At 29.8% G+C, this 23,232-nt stretch overlaps 1 protein-coding gene and 1 long non-coding RNA gene across 2 annotated transcripts; both read right to left on the bottom strand.

Annotated features, from left to right (window-relative positions):
• Nucleotides 1-1,155: 1,155 nt before the first annotated feature.
• LOC139426254 (uncharacterized) lies at nucleotides 1,156-9,181 on the bottom strand. The gene is made up of 5 exons (XR_011637495.1): nucleotides 9,082-9,181; nucleotides 6,487-6,592; nucleotides 4,231-4,361; nucleotides 3,290-3,371; nucleotides 1,156-1,427 (listed from the first exon to the last, which is right to left on the bottom strand). It is a non-coding gene; the product is annotated as an uncharacterized lncRNA (long non-coding RNA).
• A 3,400-nt stretch (nucleotides 9,182-12,581) lies between these two features.
• Nucleotides 12,582-19,672, bottom strand: LOC107440634 (uncharacterized). Its single transcript, XM_016053605.2, has 5 exons — nucleotides 19,528-19,672; nucleotides 18,385-18,490; nucleotides 15,902-16,032; nucleotides 14,896-14,977; nucleotides 12,582-12,851 (listed from the first exon to the last, which is right to left on the bottom strand). The coding sequence occupies exons 1-5, from the start codon at nucleotides 19,556-19,558 to the stop codon at nucleotides 12,683-12,685; spliced, it is 519 nt and encodes a 172-aa protein (XP_015909091.1). The 5' UTR covers nucleotides 19,559-19,672; the 3' UTR covers nucleotides 12,582-12,682.
• Between the last annotated feature and the right edge of the window lie 3,560 nt (nucleotides 19,673-23,232).

Genomic DNA, 23,232 nt, shown 5'->3' with positions numbered 1-23,232 from the left:
AGTATGGTTGAAATTACCAGAATATGGTAAAAATTACCCTGTTACTGGCTCCATGGGAGCACCAGAAAACTTGGCAATTTTAACTTGGTTACGATTTTGGTAAAATTAGCAACTAAATATGGTTTTAAAACAGGTAAAAAAGGATTTGGTAATTGTGGTAACACCGTAATTTTATAACGATGTAATAGAGCATCGCATAGAACATATTTATTAGATTAAGTTTACTTCTTAGTTTTGTATTTTTCAGGATATGTGTGATAATAAGAACTGCAATTTAGATAACCTTGATTTTTAGTAAACCGTTACCATATGTACGGAAAATTGCCAAATGAATGGTTTTTATACCGTTTATTTTTTTTTTATTCAATAATTATGTTTCTTTTCCACCAGAAATGTTATTCCCATTCAGTAAGGTAATTTTACCATAATTAGTCTCTTCGATTATTACTGGCATCATAATATCATGCAACCTTCTTGCAAAACAATTGAAATAAATCTTTAATACGATTCCGTTGAAGTGAAATATAGTATTCTGAGAAATGTTTAAGAGGAAAACGATTGTATACTTAATACTATATTAAAGTTGAAACTGATTTAAATATTTTGCAACTAAATTTTGACCAGTGTGAGGAATAGTGAAACAAAAACAATGGAAATGAACAGTGGTCACTAGAGAAAAAGATTGCTTTTGCTGCAAAATCATCGTGATTTATTATCTAATGATTACTCTTAGAGAAAAATGTTTGTAATGTTTTTATAGAAATTTTTAAGCATGTAGCATATTTTGTTTACTAAATATTTAACTGAAAGTGTGGTAATAAGAATTATACTCTTGAGAACAAGAATTTCCGGTTAAGCGTAACCATGAGAACGAAAAAATTTCCAAATGAATGCATTTTGATTTCATTTTCCGAAATTATTTTCTTTTAATCTTTATTTTAATTTTGCCACAAATGTCATTACCATACATTACGGTAATTTTCCTAGAAATTTTTTCTCTCTGTAGTTAATATGCGAAACGTAATTTCTATTTGCATTTATCATATATATATGTAACCCTTATAATTGTCAGTTCTTCCAAGGATTACAAAAAAAAAAAATACATTAAGCACGATGATTACTGTGCACCAATAATTCTGAATGATGAGTCTTATGTAACTTCAATTCATTGTTTTTATTTTAATGCATCTAATTAAGATATCAAAATAAACATATTTTTGATAGATTTCGTGAAGAAAATTACAAATGTAATTCAATTTCAATCTCCCCTTTCTGTTGTCAATCCAAGATCTATCTTTTCTTGCAAATCACACACTTTCTTTCGTAGTTCTGCGGAAGCTTTATAAGCAGCTTGAAATGCTTTCTCAGTGTCTCGAGAGCATTTTGAGAAAATCCTGTCTGCACATTCTTGTGCTATGTCAAAGGTTCTATGAAAGACAACAAGAAACAAGTGAGAAAAATTACAAACAAGATTTACACTAATCATGGAATTATTCAAATTTCATACTTAACAATTGATTTAAATTTCTAACGATTACTCCTGTAGTTAACTTTAATCTTGAACATAATTTTGAACTTGATTAAAATTAGTGATTCGAATAATGAAGAACTTTACTATTTTTTTATACGCATCAATTTATTCAAATAAAAGCAGACCTATATAAAGAATTATTCATAATATCCTCCGGGGTTTCGAATCATTATAGTAAAAAACGAAGACGAATATGGCAAAAAAGAAGATATGAAATTATTCCGAAAGTATTCAAGTTTTAATGTAAGCAGTTGCCGGTAGATGGCAGTAACATGTACCACTGAAGCCAGTTGTAGTAAAGAAAAATGGCGTCTACAGGCGGAGGGAATTATGAATAACCCTATATATTTATTCCGGTGTATTCTTTGCCTGTTTCAGTAACTCCTCTGTTTTAAAATGAAGCTAATTTTCATTATGAAATGTCTCAGAAGCATTTTAAGTACACTCGGTCCCTTGATTCTAATTTTTTATTCCACTGTCACCGTAGGTCTCAATAATGTTTTATCTTGGGTTACTGTAAGCTACAGCAAAATTACTGTAAAGGAAAGTTGAAAAAAAAATTATACCTGACAAAAAAAGTGAGAAATTGGAACAGTCAATCACTGATTTTAATTAACATCGCTTATTATTTTTCTTAACGTAATTAAGGAAGAAAGTTGATTATCAGATAGTTGACTACAGCTAATGATTTTAATAAATAATGATTACGACTGTAAGTTGATTTCAAATATTAAACATAGTTTAGAATCTGATTCAAATACTGATAACGGATTAGAATCGGTCAATACACACAAATAGGTTTATTAGTATTGAATCAGAGCATCCATTGGTTTACTTATCGTATCAAATTCTCTGTATTTAATTAAAAGTTGCAAACATTTAATTGAACTTATTTCGACAAGATGTTTTATCTTGGTTTACGCATTTTTAATGTTTTCTAAGCTTTTTCAAAACACTTAACAGAAAATTAGGAAAGATGTATCCTGTATTGCTGATTTAAATAAATAACAGACGTCTCTAAAGTTTATGATTATCAATGATTTGAATAGGCATATTTTTGATGATGATTCAATCTTAAGTTGAAGAAAAATTGTATCTTATTATTATTTTAATTTGTCTAAAATCTGCAAGTCTATATCAAGTCTTCTGATAGGTCAAATATACTTATTAACTATTCTGTCCTTTTGCAGAAGAAAAATCAGGATTGTTTTCTGTTGTTTAAAATATCTTGAATAAATTAACTCTTTAGAAAAAGATGCAACTGATAATTTCAAACATTTATTCGAATCATCTGAGGAATTGATTCGGTTTATTTTGAGTTCTCGCTATATTTAACGCTAGCTACAAAATTAATTTGCATGCAACCAATTTGAATTCTACTAAGCAATTTTCACAATTTAAAGCATATGTTTTGATATGCAAGTTTCAGTACATTTTTAATCTTGTAGTTCAAACTTCATAGCGTGAAGAAAGTAGCACCTTTCATATAACTCTGGGGTCAAAAATATTTTTTAACAGATTTTGAAAAACTTATGAATATCTTTCTATGCACTTTCTTAACTTCTGCAGTAGACCTGTTTAATTTTATTTAATTGTTTTTATGCCATTTTGACAAAAACGAAATTATTTTAATTAATATGTTTAATAGATATTTAAATAATGAAACTACCAATATTAAATAAATTTAAATTATACTGAAAATGTACTAGACACTGAAATGTAAAATGATTTAAATAATATTGCACAAAAATTACTTACTGGCATATAGTACCTTCCTCTACGTCACAATATTTTAAATCTAACCATGTATCGAAGCTGCAATTTTTATCTTTTTTCACAGCTAAATAAACAAAATAATTGAATTAAAAAATTAATTAAAACTTACAAAATAACAAATAAACAAAATAATTGAATTAAAAAATTAATTAAAACAAATATATCAAATAAATAGAAATAGCATTTATTGAAAATTAACGAAATATTTTAACTTTTTAAAATGCAATATTCATTTTAAAATAAACTTTTAATCTCTTTCTAGTTAAATTATTGCTAATTCTTATTCCGGAGTTTAGTTTAAAATGAACTGTGAAAGAGGATACATTTATGAAAAGCTACTTGTTTATCAAAAAAGCATAAAATTCTCTATAATAACATAGAACAAAGCAGTTAAGTAACCTTTTTGAAAACTGGGTATATTCAATAGGGTAGTTATTGATAAACTGGCAACGGTCCTTTTTTCTTGTCGCGTTTAAAACATATTCAAAAGAATTGAGAAAACTTGCATGAATTATGCACTAAGTTTTTTTTAAAACTTAAATTTAAAAAAAAGCGTCCAAATTCAACCAGTATATTTCTTAAAGTTTATTACATGCATTTACAATAGTCAATGTACATTTTTGTCAATTTAACCGAATTTCACTTCGAGATCTTTCACCTACTATATATTAATATTTTAAAACTATTATGGACTAAGAATATTTTGTATTCCAAAATGTAATTTGTCGTTAAAACAGCGTTTGTTCTATTCAATCAAGCTATTGACTTCAGCAGCAAACGTTAAAGTATCACAAATTTTAAATTTATTGGCTTTGATGATGACAATTTTTAATAAATCTAAAAAAATTAAAAATAATAAAAATAAACTCAAATATTAATAAGAAATGATGAATATTTTTTTAATGAACTCTAAAAAAATGTACCTTCATTGGCTGCTGTACCTTCTGTACAAACATCAATTTCTATGGCTAATTCTTTTTCCGCTATTTCGGCAAATCCAGTATGGCAAATCAATGCAGCTTCAAGATCTCATCTTGTCATATTTGGAGTTGTACTGCAAATGTATAGATCAGAATCATTCCTCCAACATTTGAAATTCTTTTGATTTATTAATACTGTACTGCATCATTGATATTGTACTGTAATACTGCATCATTCATTACTGATGCAAAACATCCAGAGGGTGATTATAATTTGACATTTAAAAATCTAAAAAAAGATTATCGTTTGTCAGAGTGGCTGCTGTACCCTCTGTACAAACATTAATTTCTGTGACTAAAGCTTTTTCCGCTATTTCAGCAAATCCAGTGCGGCAAACCATTGCAGCTTCTGCATCACTTCTTGTTTTTACAGAACGCGAAATTTTACGAAATAAGAGAAAATATATCGCAAAAGAGAAAAATAATTCAAAATTTTAGTAATAGCCTTATAATCATTACGTTAATGATTAATAAGACGAATGTAAATTTTTGAAGGGAATAAATATTTCCTACCAGGTAATATCTTACCGCTTCAGCTTCTTGGAATTATTTATTTAACGTTATATTAATGGTTTCCGTTATAAGTAACAAAATCCAAGTAAATGTAATAAAGAACATTTGTAATTTCATTTGTTTGAATTAAAATTTCTCTGTCAGCTTAAGCTTTAAACCAATTACGTTAAGACTATTAAGGTGTTAAATTATATGTTAATTGGTTTAAAATTTCCCTGTTAGCCATCCCTATATAAAGTTTTATAATCCTATTTATAAGCCTATTTATAAGAGACTTGGAGAAATATCTAAATAACCCCCTATTTTTACCGAATTAATTTCACATCAAATTGTTACTTCACAAGTATTAAAAATTTCTTCTAGATGGCAGCACAATTCACAAAAATAACTTATTGACTTCATATAATGAAGTTTTCCACGAAAATGAATAAGGATGGCGAGAGACCTATCAGAAATGGTATGCATCGTAAGCTAAAGGTGCTCGATTTTGAGGAATTACTTCATACGGTTGCAGTTTAAATTATTTAAAGATAATTCAGGAAACTACGTGGATTACCAGTGAAAGCATAAAGAATCTTCTCTTTTAAGCCCGGAAAATTAACAATACAAAGTGTTTCATATTGAATTATTAAAAAAGTAAAGTTGTTGATTTATTTAGATTTATTTTGCAATAATTGTTAAGTATTTAGATTTTTTTATTCGTGAGGAAATTATTTAGTTGGCGCAATTATCAACCTACGCTATCATAGTAGTTGTTCCCTAATTGGAAGGAAGTGATTCTCGGCTAGTCATTCTGTGGCAAGATGGTGCTCCACTACATTGGAATTAGAATGTACCCCAATTCCTCAATGATAGTCTAGCCCAGGGATGGGCCAACTGTGACCCGCCGTAAGGTTTTATCCGGCCCGTGGATAGAATTTTAACTTGCCGATCCGTGACGAATATAAACAATATGTATCCATTTTCTTGTCTACTTTGCTTAAAGCTATTTTTGTTCTTACTTTTTTAACAAAGTATTGATGACCGTTTTACTTTCTCTATTTTTGTTCTGCAAAACAGAAATTGATGGAAATATGCAGCTTCAGTTGGTAAAATGTTGAAAGCAAAAGTTCTTTATAGAATAGCCGTAGATTGGCGCCATCTGAAGCAGTTGTATCTAAATATGCCATAGTTAGAGTTTTACAAATCATTACCAAAAGCTAGTTTCCCAAATTTAATATCTCCTGTCCAGAAAATCAGTGTTATGTTTGCTTCATCTTATGCATGTGATAAGTGTTTTCAACTATAAACTTTAGAAAAAATCATTTCAGAACTAGACTAACAGACTAACATTTAGCTTTGAGCATTAAAATAAGTACTCACTATCTCTTAAAAATCTCACTTGGTAAAATCTCACTTGGAAACTCAATATAAACTTCTTTTAAAAATGAAATCACAATTTCATTCATTTTATTAAATTAAAACTTGCATATCGTTTTTCAATTTTAGAAGTTTGCACTTGGCCCATCGAACTTTTTCTCTTCGTTTTTTTGCCCTCGACCAAAAAAATTGGCCTATCCCTGCTAGCCCATCTCTAGATTGACTTTGGTAGAAGGAAAAGAACTGCGAAAACAGTTCTGTGGGTTGGCGAGCATATTGAACAGGGGTAGTAGCTACCTTGGAAATTTATAATAGTGTTTCACTTACTCACAATAGTCGTAGTCTCTGTCATTCTCTTTAAACCATTGGGAATAACAATCTCGTCTGGAATCATCAAAGCACTTAAAATCACTAGCAGCTAAGTCAGCTAAAACTGAAAAATACATTGAAAAGTGAATTTAAAAAATATGGATCCATCTTTGTTAATTAAAATATAACTTTAAAATATAATGGCACATAAATTGCATTTTAAACATTAATTTGTTTTCAATCATAATGCTATTAACAGACAGGTATAAATAAGTTTGAATTCAGTCTAATTGAACTTGGATAAAAGTGCTTGTTTTACTTTCAGGAATTGAGTTATTTAGCCCAATAAGTAAACATATTCCATGCGTAACATTACAACATATAATATTATTATCTAGTTTTATTTGATTACTTGTAATGTATGTCCCAGGCGGATAGTGAGTATACAAGTTTCAAGTTACGTTAACTTTTCCTTTGCCAATCTCACTGTTTGTAGCAGTGAATATGAGTATTAAACATCATTTAAACTGAAGATTGAAAACATTTTAGCAAAAATGTTCATAAAAATATATTTGTTTTCAATAAACGTGGAATTTTTTAAAAAAATCGATGTTACCCTGAGAATTTACCGAGTTTCTAGCTGTATGGCAGGGAACACCAAAATGCTTGGTAATCTTTACTTAAGCTCCTTGTTAATGATTTTGGTAAAATTAATAAAATAATAAGGTTTTATTATATTTTATAAAATATGATAAAATTTTGTGATTTTATTATAGTGCATTAGAGCATTGTATAAAGCCAGCCGGTCAAATTTACGTTTCAGTTTGTATTTTTTACTGAATATGTGAAAATAAGAACTATAATTTTCAAACCAGAATTTTAAGTAAACCGTTACCATATGAATGAAAATGGCTTAAATAACGTATATTTTGGTTTTTAATGCCTGAATTAAGTATTTTTTTTTTACCAGAAATATCATGACCATGCCGTACTTTAATTTCGCCAGAATTGTTTTTCGCAATTTATCTACGATTAACTAATTTTTTGGGAGTTAAGTAATAAAAGTGTCTGTTTTAGTTTCAGGAATGTAATTAGTGGATTTAAAATGTTTGTGTTGCAAGATATGCCGTAGGCGGATAGTGAGTATACGTGTGGGTAGTTGCGTAAATCTATCCCTTGGAAATCTGACGGTTTGTAGCAGTGAATATGAGTATAAAACATTATTTAAATTAAAAATTCAAAACATTTTCGCAAAAATTTTCGTAAAAATGTAATTGTTTTCTATAAAAGACGAATTTTTAAAAAATCGATGTTATGCTGAGAAAAAACGTATGATCAAAATTTACCGTGTTTCTGGTTGTAGGGGAGGAAACACCAAAATGCTTGGTAGTTTTTACTGAAGCGCTATGTTAATGATTTTGGTAAATTTAATAATAGAATATGGTTTTATAAAATATGTGATAAAAGTAGGTAAATGTGGTAAAATTTTGTAATTTTATCATGATACCGTAGAGCATTCTACAGGACCATTCGGTCAAATTTACATTTCAGTTCGTATTTTTCATTGAATATGTGAAATCTAATATATATAATTCTCTTACGTGGCTCCCAAATTTTGGCTGTATTTCTTTTCCGTTACTATTTCTCTAATATATATCTAATATATATTACGTTACTATTTCTCTTACATGGCGAATCGACCAATGATTGCCGCTAAAAATGTCACATGCCAAATCTACTGAGGTGGCTCAACATATAGCGCTTTTAAAAACGGAATCTGAAATAACCAGAGAGCATCAGCTGCGGTAATCTCATACTATTAAGCTAGGCAGAAGTGAATAGTCTTTGTCGATAGATCTCTATTTTAGTAATTTGTCGAAAGCTCTATTTTAGTAATTTGTCGAAATCTCTATTTTAGTATTTTGTCGAAAGCGCTTTTTTTCACGAATTTATGTGTTACGAATTTATGTGACGATTTTTGATTTATATCACGAATTATACTATAGCACATTTCTAATAGGTTTAACGAATTACTTGTCATTTATTTGAATTCAAATTTATTTTAGTGACTTAGTATTTTCTAAAAAGATGACATTTTTTTATAAAAAAAGAAGTTTTTATATGGACTTGAATGACTGTTTTGAATTCTTAGAGTTTTGTGAATTTGCAATGTACCTAAGTTAGTAGCGAGCGAAGCGAGCTTGGTTTGGGAAACAAACCATATAAGATTGCTTAGCAATTTTCTAGGGTTGGCGACGTCAGCGAGCAGGGGGAGCAGCCCACTTGTTAACTATAATTTTCAAACCAGAATTTACCGTACCAGTACCGTATTTCAAACCAGAAGTAAACCGTTACCATATGAACGGAAATTGTTTAAATAACGTATATTTTGGTTTTCAGTGCCTGAATTAAGTTTTCTTTTCTAATTTTTTTTTACCCGAAATATCATTACCATGCAGTACGATAATTTTTTTAGAATTTTTTTTCGAAGTGTATCTACGATTAACTGATTTTTTGTGGAGTTAAGAATCATTAAAACTCAGGAAAATGATATGGCTTAAATAGCAAGTGATATCCTTTTTAGTTTAAAGATATAAAAACAAATATACTTACAGCATAAAATAATTGTACTAGTGAACTTCATCTTATTCCCCTTTGGTTATTGTGTTGATTTTACTAACTTGACTCGTTTTAAGTAAGACTGTTTGGGAAGTAATCAGGTGTTATCAAAAATCAAACAGGTGATATATTTTCTAAATATTTCCAGTAAATAAAGATATTTTCAAGGTTCTTGAAAAGTTACATTTTTCATCAGAATGTAGAAAAAAACGAAATGATAAATAGTATTAAGTGAGCAAACAGAGAATTGAAATTCCCTGTTTCCGTTCCGTCGTTTCCGGTGTTTTGCGTTCTGACTCCTTAAAACAAACAGGAAAATTTTCAATGCTTGTTAATATTTATTTAAGGTAAATGAGCTGAAATTGTTTAATATTTATTTGAAAAAATGTGCTTAGAAGCCATTCAAAAATTGATTTACTTAGATGCTGTTTTTTCCAGCAAATATATATTTCCATTGACGCTCAGCAAAAATACTATCTTGAATTTTGAGTGAATTAACTTTTTAATTATTGTTGTTAATATTCAATGTATCTACTAAACATAAATTAAATGTTACCGTTGAATTGCAAAGTGTTTAGAAGGATTGAGAGGAGGGATGATGTTTGACAAATAAAACTGTTGCAATTATTCTTATCATTCAAGATTTTCATCTTCCCACTAACCATTCAAGATCTTCTCACTGAGAAAGAAAGCATGGTCAAAACTACCATGGTATGGTTCACTTAATTGTGCTTCTGGCTTCGTAAGAACACCAAAAAGCTTGGCAATTTTTAGCAAAGTGCATTTGGTAATTATTTTTACAAAATTAACAATTAAACACGGTTTTAAATTATGTGATAAAATTTGGTAATTTTATCATGATTCCTTTGTTGCTTCATTTTCTTTCTCACAATTTTGTAGTTGATTCTGAATCATGAACGTTAATCTATCATTGTGTTATCCAATGATGTTTTTATTATTATTATTATTTCATTAGTTTTTCGAATTTCTCACTGGATAATACACCAGGGAAAGGAGTTTCGAAGTTTGAGGAAAATCTATCTCTCGTTTACTTACGTCTTGTAGGTCTTCAGCAGTATTTACTATTTTCTGACTTTGATTACTTATAGAATCAATTCTTTTTGCAACTTAAAGTTTAATATGAAAGTGATGCACCCTTTGTTTTTTAGTCTGACTAAAGTAAATTATTTTCTTCTTTTTTACGCTGAGAATAAAGTATGGTTGAAATTACCAGAATATGGTAAAAGTTACCGTGCTCCTGACTCCATGAGAACACTAAAGCTCTTGGTAATTTTAGCGCAGTGCCTTGGTAACAATTTTGGTAAAATTAGCAAAAAAATATGGTTTTATAATAAGTGATAAAATTTAGTAAATTTTATCAGGATATCTTAGAGCGTGACATAGAGCCTATTTATTCGATTAAGTTTACTTTGCGGTTTTGTATTTTTTAAGATATGTGTGGCAATAAAAACTGTAATTGTGAAAACCAGAATTTCTGGTAATCCGTTATCATGTGAACGGAAACCGTTACCAAATTAATGGTTTTATACCGTATATTTTGTTTTTAATACCAGAATTATGCTTTTTTATTGCCAGAAATGTTATTCCCATTCAGTAAAGTAATTTTATCAGAATTTGTTTCGTGTATTATTGGTATCATAATAATGAGCAACTTTGCTGCGAAATAATTGACATAAATTAAACAACGCTTCCGTTAAAATTGACTTATAGTATCAACTTAAATGTTTAAGAGCAAAAGGAATGAATACTTAACACCTTATTAAGGTTGAAACTAATTTAAACCATATTTTGTAGATAAATTTTAACCAGTGTGAGGAATATTGTACCAAAAACAATGGAAATGAACAGTGGTCACGATAGAAAAAGATTGCTATTGTTGCCAAATCATCGTGTTTCATTTCCAAATGATTAATCTTTGAGAAAAATGTCTGTAATGTTTTTATTAAAAGTTTCAAGCATGTAGCTTATTTTATTTGCAAGATACAATTTTACTGAAAGTGTGGTAAGACCAATAGTAACCGACCTACCCCCGAAGGAGTTTGTGGATAAGGGTTTCACCCGTTTGCACGTAAACTAAACACTACCAAACTACAGAAAAGTAAAAGTACAAAATTAAAAAGATTGAAACACACAGAAAAAATCCCAAAATCGAAAAAATAAAATAAAAATAAAACTGAATAAAAGTTAAAAGTGCTTAAAACATCAACGTGGATAAAATCAATCGACAATAAAAGTGTCAAAATACAGGTAAGACATATAAAAGTATGGTAAGGCAGAACATCAAATGATAAAATATGAAAAATCACATTAAAAAACAAATAAGACTAAAATAAGATTAGTAGAATAATTAAAAAAGTCGACTAAAATTTCAAGTATCTCCCCTTCAATTCTTAGTGCCTCTAAGATTAAAAATTTTCTAAGGTAAACCAAAGTTTCACTAAGAGGATAAACACTTAAAGTTGACACCAGGTAAGGCAGAAGGTCTTACCTGGTGTCAACTTTGTGTGGTTAATAAGAATTGCACTTTTGAAAACCAGAATTTCTGGTTCACTGTAACAATGTGAATGACAAAATTACCAAATGATTTGATCACCAGAATTAATTTCTTTCAATTTTTATTTTGTCAGAAATGTCATTACCATACATTATGGTAATTTTCCCGGAAATTTTTTTCCCGTGTAGTCAACTTGCAAAACGGAGTTACTTAAATTTTTATTTTTATTTATCATTTTCTTCTATTAGGTTTATGTTTGCTTATGTTGGAAATTCAGTTCATATTTTAGTTTTTTTTTGTTGCAAAACTTTGAATTATGGTAAACCTACTTAGCGCCATTTTGGAAACAATTTAAAGTTTAAAGGCATGATGTTTTTTAATTTGGTTATCTAATGGCAATTTTGATATCATTATTGAATCAGTGGGCTGTCACTATCACTGGGCTTACCATCTCCGGTGAAAACTTAAAAGTCCACTCAGCTTCGACTCAGCTCCGCCCTGCTTGTCAGAGATGTAAAAGAGACCAGTGCGCAATGCTGATAAAATTTCCACCAGCATACAATGAGTCATGAAATTATGGAGCCTTAATCTGCCTGACAGATGAACTATGTGGAGAAGACTTACTTTTATACAAAAGAAGAAAATTTTACAGAAAATAAAATAAAACCTTTTATAAAATCTTTTAGAGGATTATTGAAGAAATTGGGAATAATAACATTAAAACCTAGTTGATTGCCAAAAAATTTTAAAAGTAGGTGAAAAGCGGTAATGAGGAAAACCGTCAAATTTTCACCCAGCAATAAAATTGGTTTCCCTCCCTCTGCAACAATATTCACTGCATTTTGATAACGTTTTCTCATCATTAAAATATTAATATATGAACCCTTTCGATTTTCATTTCTTTCAAGAATTATAAAAAAAAAACATTTAGTGAGATGATTATGGAGCATTAATAGCGATGAATGATGAGTCTTATATAACTTCAACTCATTGTTTTTATTATAATACATCTAATCAAGATATCAAGATAGACATATTTTTGATAGATTTTATGATGAAAATTACAAATGTAATTCAATTTCAATCTCCTCTTTCCGTTGTCAATCCAAGATCTATCTTTTCTTGCAATTCACACACTTTCTTTCGTAGTTCTGCGGCAGCTTTAAAAGCACCTTGAAATGCTTTCTCAGTGTCTCGAGAGCATCTTGAGAAAATCCTGTCTGCGCATTCTTGCGCTATGTCAAAGGTTCTATGAAAGACAACGAGAAATGAATGAGAAAAATTGCAAACAAGATTTACACTAATCGTGGAATAAATCGAATTTCTTACTGAACCGTTGATTTAAATCAACGATATAAATTTCTTACGATTACCCTTGTAGTTAGCTTTAATCTTGAACATAATTTTGAACTTGATTAAAATTAGTGATTCGAATAATGAAGAACTTTACTATTTTTTTATACGCATCAATTTATTCAAATAAAAGCAGACATATATAAAGAATTATTCATGATATCCTCCGGGGTTTCGAATCATTAAAGTAAAAAAAAACGAAGACGAATATGGCAAAAAAGAAGATATGAAATTATTCCGAAAGTATTCAAGTTTTAATTTAAGCAGTTGCCGGTAGATGGCAGTAACATGTACCACTGAAGCCAGTTGTGTAAAGAAAAATGGCGTTTAGAGGCGGAGGGAATTATGAATAACCCTATATATTTATTCTGGTGTATTCTTTGCCTTTTTCACTTACTCCTCTGTTTTAAAATGAAACTTATTTTTATCATGAAATGTTTTTAAATATGTCTCAGAGGCATATTAAGTACACTCGGTCTCCTGATTCTAATTTTTTATTCTACTGTCACCATATCTTTTAATGATGTTATACCTTGGGTTACTGTAAGCTACAGCAAAATTACTGTGAAAGGAATGTTGAAAAAAAATTGATACCTGACAAAAAATTATGGATTCAAACAATCAATCACTGATTTTAATTAACATCACTTATTATTAAGAAAAGTTATTTTTAAATTTTGAGTCTAGTTTTAAATCTTATGCAAATTATTTGATTCAAATTAATAGCGCGATTAAGGAATATGAAAGTTGGTTATCAGATAATTGACTATAGCTAATGATTTTAATAAATAATGATTATGATAATAAGTTGATTTCAAATATTAAGCATAGTTTGGAATCTGATTCAAACACTAATAATGGATTTGAATTGGTTAATACACACAAATGGGTTTATTAGAATTGAATCAGAGCTTCAATTGCGCTGTCTATTGTATCCAATTTTCTCTATTTAATTAAAAGTTGTAAACATTTAATTGAACTTATTTCGAGAACATATTTAATCTCGGTTAACGCATTTTCAATGTTTTTTAACCTTCTTCAAAGTTAAAAACCTGGAAGAAAATTAACACTTAACAGAGAATTAGGAAAGATGTATCCTAGATTGCTGATATAAATAAATGATAGACGTCTCTAAAGTTTATGATTATCAAAGATTTGAATAGATATATTTTTGATGAGGATTCAATCTTAAGTGATAGAAAAATTATTCCAGATTACAATGAATTACGTATTTACATACCGCTTTCATGGATAACCTGCATCTCTTAATTATTTTGATTTTTCTAAAATTAACAGGTCTATATCAAGTCTTCTGATAGGTCAAATATACTCGTTCTATAAACTACTCTGTCCTTTTTTTAAAATTTTTTTTAAAGATTTGTTCGCTTTTGTTTAAAATATCTTGAATGAATTATTTTTTAAGAAAAAAATGCAACCATAATTCCAAACATTTATTCGAATCATCTGGGGGAATTGATTCGGTTTATTTTGAGTTGTCATTATATTTAACCATAGCAACAAAATCAACTTGCACTCAACCAATTTGAATTTTACTAAACAAATTTCATAATTTAAAAGCATACGTTTTGATATGCAAGTTTCAATACGCTTTGAATTTTGTACTTCAAACCACAAAGAGTGAAGAAATTTGCACCGTCCTTTTAACTCTGTGGTCAAAAATAGTTTTAAGAGATTTTGAAAATCTTTATTGATAATATTTTTCTACTCGCTTTCTAGACTTCTGCAACAGACCTGTATAACTGTTTAATTTGATTTAATTTTTATGCCATTTTGACAAAAACGAAATTATTTGAAATAATATGTTTAAAAGATATTTTAAATAATGAAATTACCTATGTCAAATAAATTTAAATTACACTGAAAATGTAACACACTGAAATGTAAAATTATTTAAATAATATTGCAAAAAAACTACTTACTGGCATATAGTACCTTCCTCTACGTCACAATATTTTAAATCTAACCATGTATCGAAGCTACAAACTTTATCTTTTTTCACAGCTAAATGCAAAACAAATAAACAAAGTAAATAAATTAAAACAAATAAATTAGAATAGCATTTATTCAAGATTAAAGAAATAACGAAACATTGTAACTTAAGATTTAAATGCAATATTCATTTTAAAATTAACTTTTTATCCTCCTCTTGTTAAATTACTGCAAATTCTTACTCCCAAGTTCAGTTTAAAATTAATTGTGAAAGATGATAAGTGTTTGAAAAGCTATTTGCTTTTCAAAAGAGCATAAAATTCTCCTTAAGAAAATAAGTAATAGCAGATAATTGCCGTTTTGATAGGTATATTTAATCGAGCCAACTGGTATTGACTAACATATTAACCACAACTAGCCATGGTCCTTTTTTCTTGACGCAATTTATACATGTTTAGAACATTTTTCCAAAAAAAAAAAAAAAAAAAANAAAAAAAAAAAAAAAAAAAAAAAAAAAAAAAAAAAACTTGCACGAATTACGTATAATACGTATAACTTATAGTAAAAAAATATAACCTTCATTTAAATGAAGGGTATAATTTTTATGTTTAAATTCAGCCTGTATAAAAAATATTAATACGACTTATAAAATGTTTATTATATGCATTTATAATAGTTTACGTGCATTCTTGTCAATTTAACCGAATCGAGATCTTTTACGCAACTATATATTAATGTTTAACTATTATGCATTCAAAAATGTAATTTGTTTTTAAAACAGCGTTTGCGCTATTCAATTAAACTATTAACTTTACAACAAACTTTCTACCACAAATTTTAAATTAAAAATATTTATATCACAAATTGTAAAATTTTTGGATTTGATGCTGACAAGTGATAATCTGAAAACAATAAAAAATAATGACAATTTATAATAAACTCAAATATTAATAACAAATGATGAAATTTTTTTTAATGAACTCTAAAAAAATTTACCTTTATTGGCTGCTGTACCCTCTGTGCAAATATCAATTTCTGTGGCTAAGGCTTTTTCCGCTATTTCGGCAAATCCAGTATGGCAAACCAATGCAGCTTCGAGAGCGCATCTTGTCATATTTGGAGTTGTACTACAAATGTATAGAATGAATAATTCTTTTGAAATTCTTATGAATTTGAAATTCCTTTGAGTTATTAATAGTGTGCTGTAATTCGATACTGTATCATTCAATATTGACGCAAAACGTCTAGAGGTTGATTATAATTCGACATCTAACAATCTTGTAAAATAATGGTCGTTTGTCAGAGTGGAGTGAAAAAAAAGAAAAGCTTCAGTCTCTCAGGATTACATTATGTTAATGGTTTCCGGCTATAAGTGACATAATGGCTGAAAGGACAAAATCCAAGTAAATGCAATAAAGAGCATTTGCAATTTCATTTATTTGATTTAAAATTTCTCTGCCAGATAAAGCTTTAAACCATTTATGTAATTACTAGTAAAGTGCTAAATTAAATGCTAATTGGTTTAAAATTTCCCTGTTAGCTGTCTCTAAATTTTAAATTAGATTTTTCCATATTTCCTCTTTTTTTCTGAGTGCTTAATTCAAAGTACGGGTCATTCTGATTAATGGTTATTCTTTTACGGCCTTTTATATGTCGGATTATTAACAATTTGAAAACCTATTTCTAAACAAGTTTTAGTTTCAAGTATTGCTTGCATATCGGAATGATGTACCTTTTTATTATGTCTGGCTAAAAAAGTCCTTTCACCAGTTTCTTGGAGTAATATCTGTAACTATGGTTACGAGATAGAATTACACTCTATAAGGAAAAAAATCGACGCACCAAGAAGCAATCGGATGATTGCTTCATGGTGCCAGATTACAGTGGTGCATCACTCGATCAGGCTGGAATGATGCCGACTGGGGACGTATAGTCTTCAGCGACGAATCCCACTTTCAACTGTGTCCTGACGATCATAGAAGACGTGTTTGGAGACGCACATGGCAGAGGGGGGATCCTGCCTTCACTATTGCACTCCACACCGGCCCTCAACAAGGCATTATGGTCTGGGGTGCCATTTCCTTTGACAGCCGGACCCCTTTGGTCATCATTAGACGTACACTTACTGCACAGCGGTACGTCGACGACATCCTAAGACCTGTTTTGCTACCGTTCCTTTTGCAGCGCCCTGAGCTGGTTTTTCAGCGGGACAATGCCGGACCACGTACGGCACGTGTTGCTATGAACTGTCTTCAAGCTTGTCAAACTCTTCCTTGGCCTGCCAGATCACCAGATCTTTCTCCCATCGAGCATGCCTGGGATATGATGGGAAGGCGATTGCACCTGGCACGGAATGTTGATGACCTCGTTCGACAATTGGATAGAATTTGGCAGGAAATACAGCTAGAAACCATCCGGGAGCTTTATCGGTCTATGCCACTCCATGTGGCAGCTTGTATCCAGGCTAAAGGCGGGTCAACACCTTATAGAACTTATTGCTGTAACTCTTCAATAAACTATTCAATTGCTTTGAAATTTTAATCATTTACTATTCTGTACATTGTCACCAATTTTCGTTTTAATCGGACAACTCCTTCTTGGTGCGTCGATTTTTTTGTTATAGAGTGTATTTAAAGTAAGGTTGTGGGGATAAGCAGTGGCTGAAAGGAATAGGCTGTTAGTCGGTTTATCATCAATTTAAAACCCTATTTATAAGCGATAACCTATAAACCTATATAATTTTATAACCCAATTTATAAACCTATTTTTAAGAGACTCGGAGAAATATTTTAATGACCCCCTCTTTTTATCGAATCAAACCAACCCCCATTTTCACATCAAATTGCAGTTTTTGTATCGTTCCTATACATATGGTTACTTTGCAAGTATTTAAAATTTCTTTTAGATAATTTACAAAAATATCCGTTTGACTTCATACAATGAAGTTCTCCATAAAAACGAATAAGGCTGGCGAGCGACATATTAGCAATGGGCTGCATCATAGGCCAAAGTTGCTCGATGTTGAGGAATTACTTCATACGGTTGCAGTGTAAATTATTCAGGTAACTACGTGGATTGCCATTCAAAGCATAAAGAATCTTCTCTTTCAGGCCCGGAAAATTAACAATAAAAAGTGTTTCATATTGAATTAATCAAAAAGAAAGTTCTGTTGCTGATTTATTTTGGCGAAAAAAAAAATCAATTTTGCTACAATTGTTAAATATTTGGACTCTTTTATCCGTGAGAAAGTTATTTAATTGGCTCAATTATTGATCTACGCTATCATAGTGGTTGTTCTCTAATTGGAAAGAAGTGATTCTCAGCTCTTCAGTCGGCAGCAAGATGGTGCTCCTCCACATTGGTACCTCCTCTATGATAGTCTAGCCATCAAAGAACTGCGAAAACAGTTCTGTGGGTTGGCGAACTTATTGAGCAAGGGTAGTAGCTACCTTGGAAATTTAGAATAATGTTTCACTTACTCACAATATTCGTAGTCTCTGTCATTCTCTTCAGACCATTCGGAATAACAAGAGTTTCTGGAATCTTCAAAGCACCTAAAATCACATGCAGCTAAGCTAGCTAAAACTAAAAATACATTGAAAAGTGAATTAAAAAAATAATAATATTTTTTTTTATATAAAATATAACTTTAAAATACAATGGCACATAAATTGCATTCTAGACATTAATTTGTTTTCAAAGTCAACATTGTTAACACACAGGTGTAAGTAAGTTTGAATGCAGTCAAATTGAACTTAAATAAAAATGTCTGTTTTACTTTCAGGAATGTAATTTATAACTTTAAAATTTTTGAGTTATTTAGCCCAATAGAATAAAAATTTTCATGCATAACATTACTTCATACAATATAATTATATAGAACTATTTGTTTTGCAAGATATGACGAAGGCGGGCAGTGGGTGCACATGTTTCAAGTTACGGTAATCTATTGCTTGCCAATCTGACAGTTTGTAGAAAGGAATATGAGTATTAAACATCATTTAAACTGAAGTTTGAAAACATTTTAGCAAAAATGTTCATAAAAATATAATTGTTTTCAATAAACGCGGAATTTTTTTAAAAAATCGATGTTACCCTGAGAATTTACCGTGTTCCTAGCTGTATGGCAGGGAACACCAAAATGCTTGGTAATTTTTACTAAAGCTCTTTGTTAATGATTTTGGTAAAATTAATAATAGAATATGGTTTTATTATATGTGATAAAATATGGTAAAATTTTGTAATTTTGTTATAATACATGAGAGCATTGTATAAAACCATTCCGCCAAATTGTACGTTTCAGTTTGTATTTTTCACTGAATATGTGAAAGTAGGAACTATAATTTTTAAACCAGAATTTTAAGTAAACCGTTGCTATATGAACGAAAATGGTTCAAATAACGTATATTTTGGTTTTTAATGCAAATTTAAGTTTTTTTTTTAACCAGAAAAGTCATTACCATGCAGTACAATAATTTTTTTTAGAAATTTTTTTCGCATTGTATCTACGATTAACTGATTTTTTTTGGAGTTAAGTATTATTAAAACGCAGGAAAATCATACGGCTTAAATTGCAAATGATACCCTTTTTAATTTAAAGATTTAAATACAAATATACTTACAGCACAAAATAATTGCACCAAAGAACTTCATGTTATGCCCCTTTAGTTATTGTATTGAGTTTACTGCCTTGACTCGTTTTAAATGAAATCGTTTGGGAAGTAATCAGGTGTTATCAGAAATATATCAAACAGGTGATATATTTTCTAAATATTTCCAGTAAATAAAATTTTTTTTTCAAGGTTCCTGAAAAGTGATATTTTTTTTATCAGAATGATGAATAAAAACGAAATGGTAAATAATATTGCGTGAGCAAACAGAGAATTGAAATTCCCTGTTTCCGTTCCGTCGTTTCCGGTGTTACGAGTTCTGACTCCTTTAAACAAACAGGAAAATGTTCAATGTCTGTTAATATTTATTTAAAGTAAATGAGTTGAAGTGTTTTAATATTTATTTGAAAGTGTGCTAAAAAGCCATTCAAAAATTAATTCACTTAAATGTTGTTTTTCCTGCAAATATATATTAAATGTATGTACTAAACTTAAATTTAGTGTACCATTGAATTGCAAAGAGTTTAGAAGGATTGAGAGGAGTTATGGTGTTTGACAAATAAAGTTGTTGCCATTAGATTAATGATTCAAGATTTTCATCTTCACACTGAGAAAGAAAGTATGGTCAAAACTACTAAAATATGGTGCACTTGACTGAGCTTCTGGCTCCATAAAAACACCAAACAGTTTGGCAATTTTTCACAATGTGCTTTGGTAATTATTTTTTCAAAATTAACAATTAACAGAAGTGGTCTCCACCCCTTAGAGAAGTGGTCTCCAACCCCTGGGCTGTTGATCGGTGCCGGTTCTTAGGTCAAATAGTAACGGGCTGCACAAGGAATATTAAAAAATTTCCATTTTATTTACAATGATGTGTTTCTCTTGGGTTGGTACGACTTTAAACGGGCTAGAGATAAACCGGGAATGAGAGACGTAACCTAAAGCAGCACCAATACCATGCATTTAGCTGTATTTTTTTTCTTTTTTTGAAGTCATGTTTAGATACAATTAAATTTAAATTTTTAAACCAAAATATTTTAAAATATGAACAATCAACGCCCCTTCCTTTGGCGGGACGTGGTAAAATTATTAAATGTTGAACGTTTCGCTGCGATAAAAAGGTTGGGGAGCATTAAATAAGACCTTCCAGTTAAATTTACTTTTCAGTTTTCCGCTTTGCATTTTTTACTATAGGTGTGGAAATAAAATCTATAATTTTGAAAACCAGAATTTCCGGTAAACGTTTACTATATAAAAGAAATTATCAAAAGAATGGTTTAAATATCGCGTATTTTGGTTTTATTACCAGAATTATAACTTATTTCTTTTTATCAGAAATATCATTACATTATAATTACTTTTTTCGTGAACAAAGATAAGGATTATTTACACTTCCCGACTTTCAGATAATTTTTCCTGAATTTCTGCTATTCCGCTTTTAAAACCTGTCTAACCTGCCATTCGAGCACATAAAAGTAGTTTCTATAGATGGTTTTAAAAATCGGTATATGTATTTATTTTGAAGTAGAAATTTCAAAATTATTACAAGGAAAATGGGGGGGGGAAATCAGTCGAAGACAGAAAAAAGTTCATTATATCCAACTTCCTCAATTTNAGCAGACGATAAAATAATATATATATATTACAGCTAGCAACTTATGTCCGAATATGTCGATATGTCATCATACGCCACAAGAGGCATGTCCCTATTATTATTTGGTTACTCGTTTGTATTTAACCGATGCTTCTATTGAAATTTTCGTAATGTAACTAACTTGAGTTTGACAAATTATTCACCAAATCATTAAATCATAAAAAAAAAAAAATTCTGAGTCTTTTGGAATGTTTTTCTCATTTATTATAAGAAGATAAAAATTCAAGATACATTAAAGGGAACCTCTTGTAAAGTTTTCCTTCAATTAGTATTTATTTCCTTGAAACAAAAATAATATTTTCTTTTTAAATTTAAAAATTTTTTTTTCTGGTATTCTTATTAAGTTTGTTTTGCTGTTCTCGTTTTATTTCTTTAAAGAATTAATGTATTTTTTTTATATTTAAGTACAATGATATTTGCATATTAGCACCAACTGTGTTCTGTCTGTGTGTGTCTGTTTCATCAGGCAATTAAAAATCAAAACTATTATTTTTTTTTGAAAAAAAAACTATTATTAGTTTTAATAAGATGTACAAGGAAAAAATACTTTTCCAGATTTTCATGACATTCCCTTTTTTTTGGAATCTCACTCGCAAAATCGCATCGTAGTAGTTGAAGCATTTTATGCTTAAATTAACCTTTTAGAAGCATTTAACCTTTTAAAAATTCTTTAAATTCAACAATCACCGCAGTATTGCAACTCTATAATCAGTTTTCAGTAATTAATAGCGATGCCTAAAAGGAAGTTACGTGACTTTTCTACTTGCAATTCATCAATGATCAATGAGTTACAGATAAAAATTTTTCAATTAAATTGAGAATATGAGTCGTCCAATAGGAATGGTACAATTGACAATTGATTTATTCCACTTAGTGATATATTTCAGCTTCTGTCTTGAATTTCTCTATGTAAAATTTATCTGGAATTCATATTTACTTTTTAACTTTGGATCTTGATAGATTTATAGTTTTCTTAAAGGAGTAAATACTTTTGATTTAAATTTTTTTTTAAATATATATTTCTATCTTGGAACTAAATTTCTTTTTATTATTATAAGAAATGTGGAATTCATGGAATATATTCTATAAGCAGGTGAGCTCTAACCAAACTATTTTAAAGCAATACAAATAAATAGTTTGAAAAGTGACGCTATTTGGCTGTCGAAGGCGGAAAGGGGGTATACAGGAGTCTGGTTCTGCTTATATATCCCTTGTAAATCTGACGGTTTGTAACAATGCGTATGAGTATTAAAAATCGCTTAAACTAAAGATTGAAAAAATTTTCGCAAAAATTATAAATAAATATGTCATTGTTTTCAACGGACGAGAAATTTTTAAAAATTATGGTAATGGTTTTAAAAATTATGGAAAAACTACCAGAATTAAATAAAATATCGTTTTATAACCTGATATAAAACTTGTTAAATGTGGTAATTTTATCACGATACCTTATAGGATGACATAAAAAACCCTCTATTCGGTTAATTTACTTTTCAGTTCCGCATGTTTTACTAAATGTGTAGTAACCCTTAGGAAAATTTGCCATAGAGAAGCCTATGGTAATCTATGGCAACCTATGGCTACCATAGATTTGTATGGTAAGATACCATACGACTATGGTAACCATAGAGATTTGTATGGCACAACCCCATAAGCCTATGGCTACCATAGAAATGTGTATGGCAAGATACCATAGCCCAATGGTAACCATAGAGACCTGTATGGCATTTATATGGCACGTCACCATTCTCCTATGGCAACCATAGAAATTTGTATGGCATTATACCATAGAGCAATGGTAACCATAAGGATTTCTATGGCAGTATACCATACGCCAATGGAAACCATAAGGATTTGTATGGCACATCACCATTGGCCTATGGCAACCATAGAAATTTGTATGGCAGTATACCATAGGCCAGATATGGGCAAACTACGGCCCGCGGGCCAACTGTGGCCCGTCGGAAGGTTTTATCCGGCCCGCGGATAGAATTTTAACTTGCCGATCCAGGGTAAATATAAAAATATGCATCGATTTTCTTGTCGACTTTTTTAAAGCTATT

This window comes from Parasteatoda tepidariorum, chromosome 8 (assembly GCF_043381705.1).
Source record: "Parasteatoda tepidariorum isolate YZ-2023 chromosome 8, CAS_Ptep_4.0, whole genome shotgun sequence".
Classification (NCBI taxonomy): Eukaryota; Metazoa; Arthropoda; class Arachnida; order Araneae; family Theridiidae; genus Parasteatoda; species Parasteatoda tepidariorum.
This window is presented reverse-complemented; position numbering and strand designations above follow the sequence as displayed.

Coding starts and splice junctions, on each gene's coding strand:
- LOC107440634 (XM_016053605.2), bottom strand. CDS start 19,558: ATGAAGTTCTTTGGTGCAATTATTTTGTGCT. Junction 18,491..19,527: donor TGGTGCAATTATTTTGTGCT/GTAAGTATATTT, acceptor ATGTATTTTTAG/TTTTAGCTAGCTTAGCTGCA. Junction 14,978..15,901: donor GGGTACAGCAGCCAATAAAG/GTAAATTTTTTT, acceptor TTTTGCATTTAG/CTGTGAAAAAAGATAAAGTT.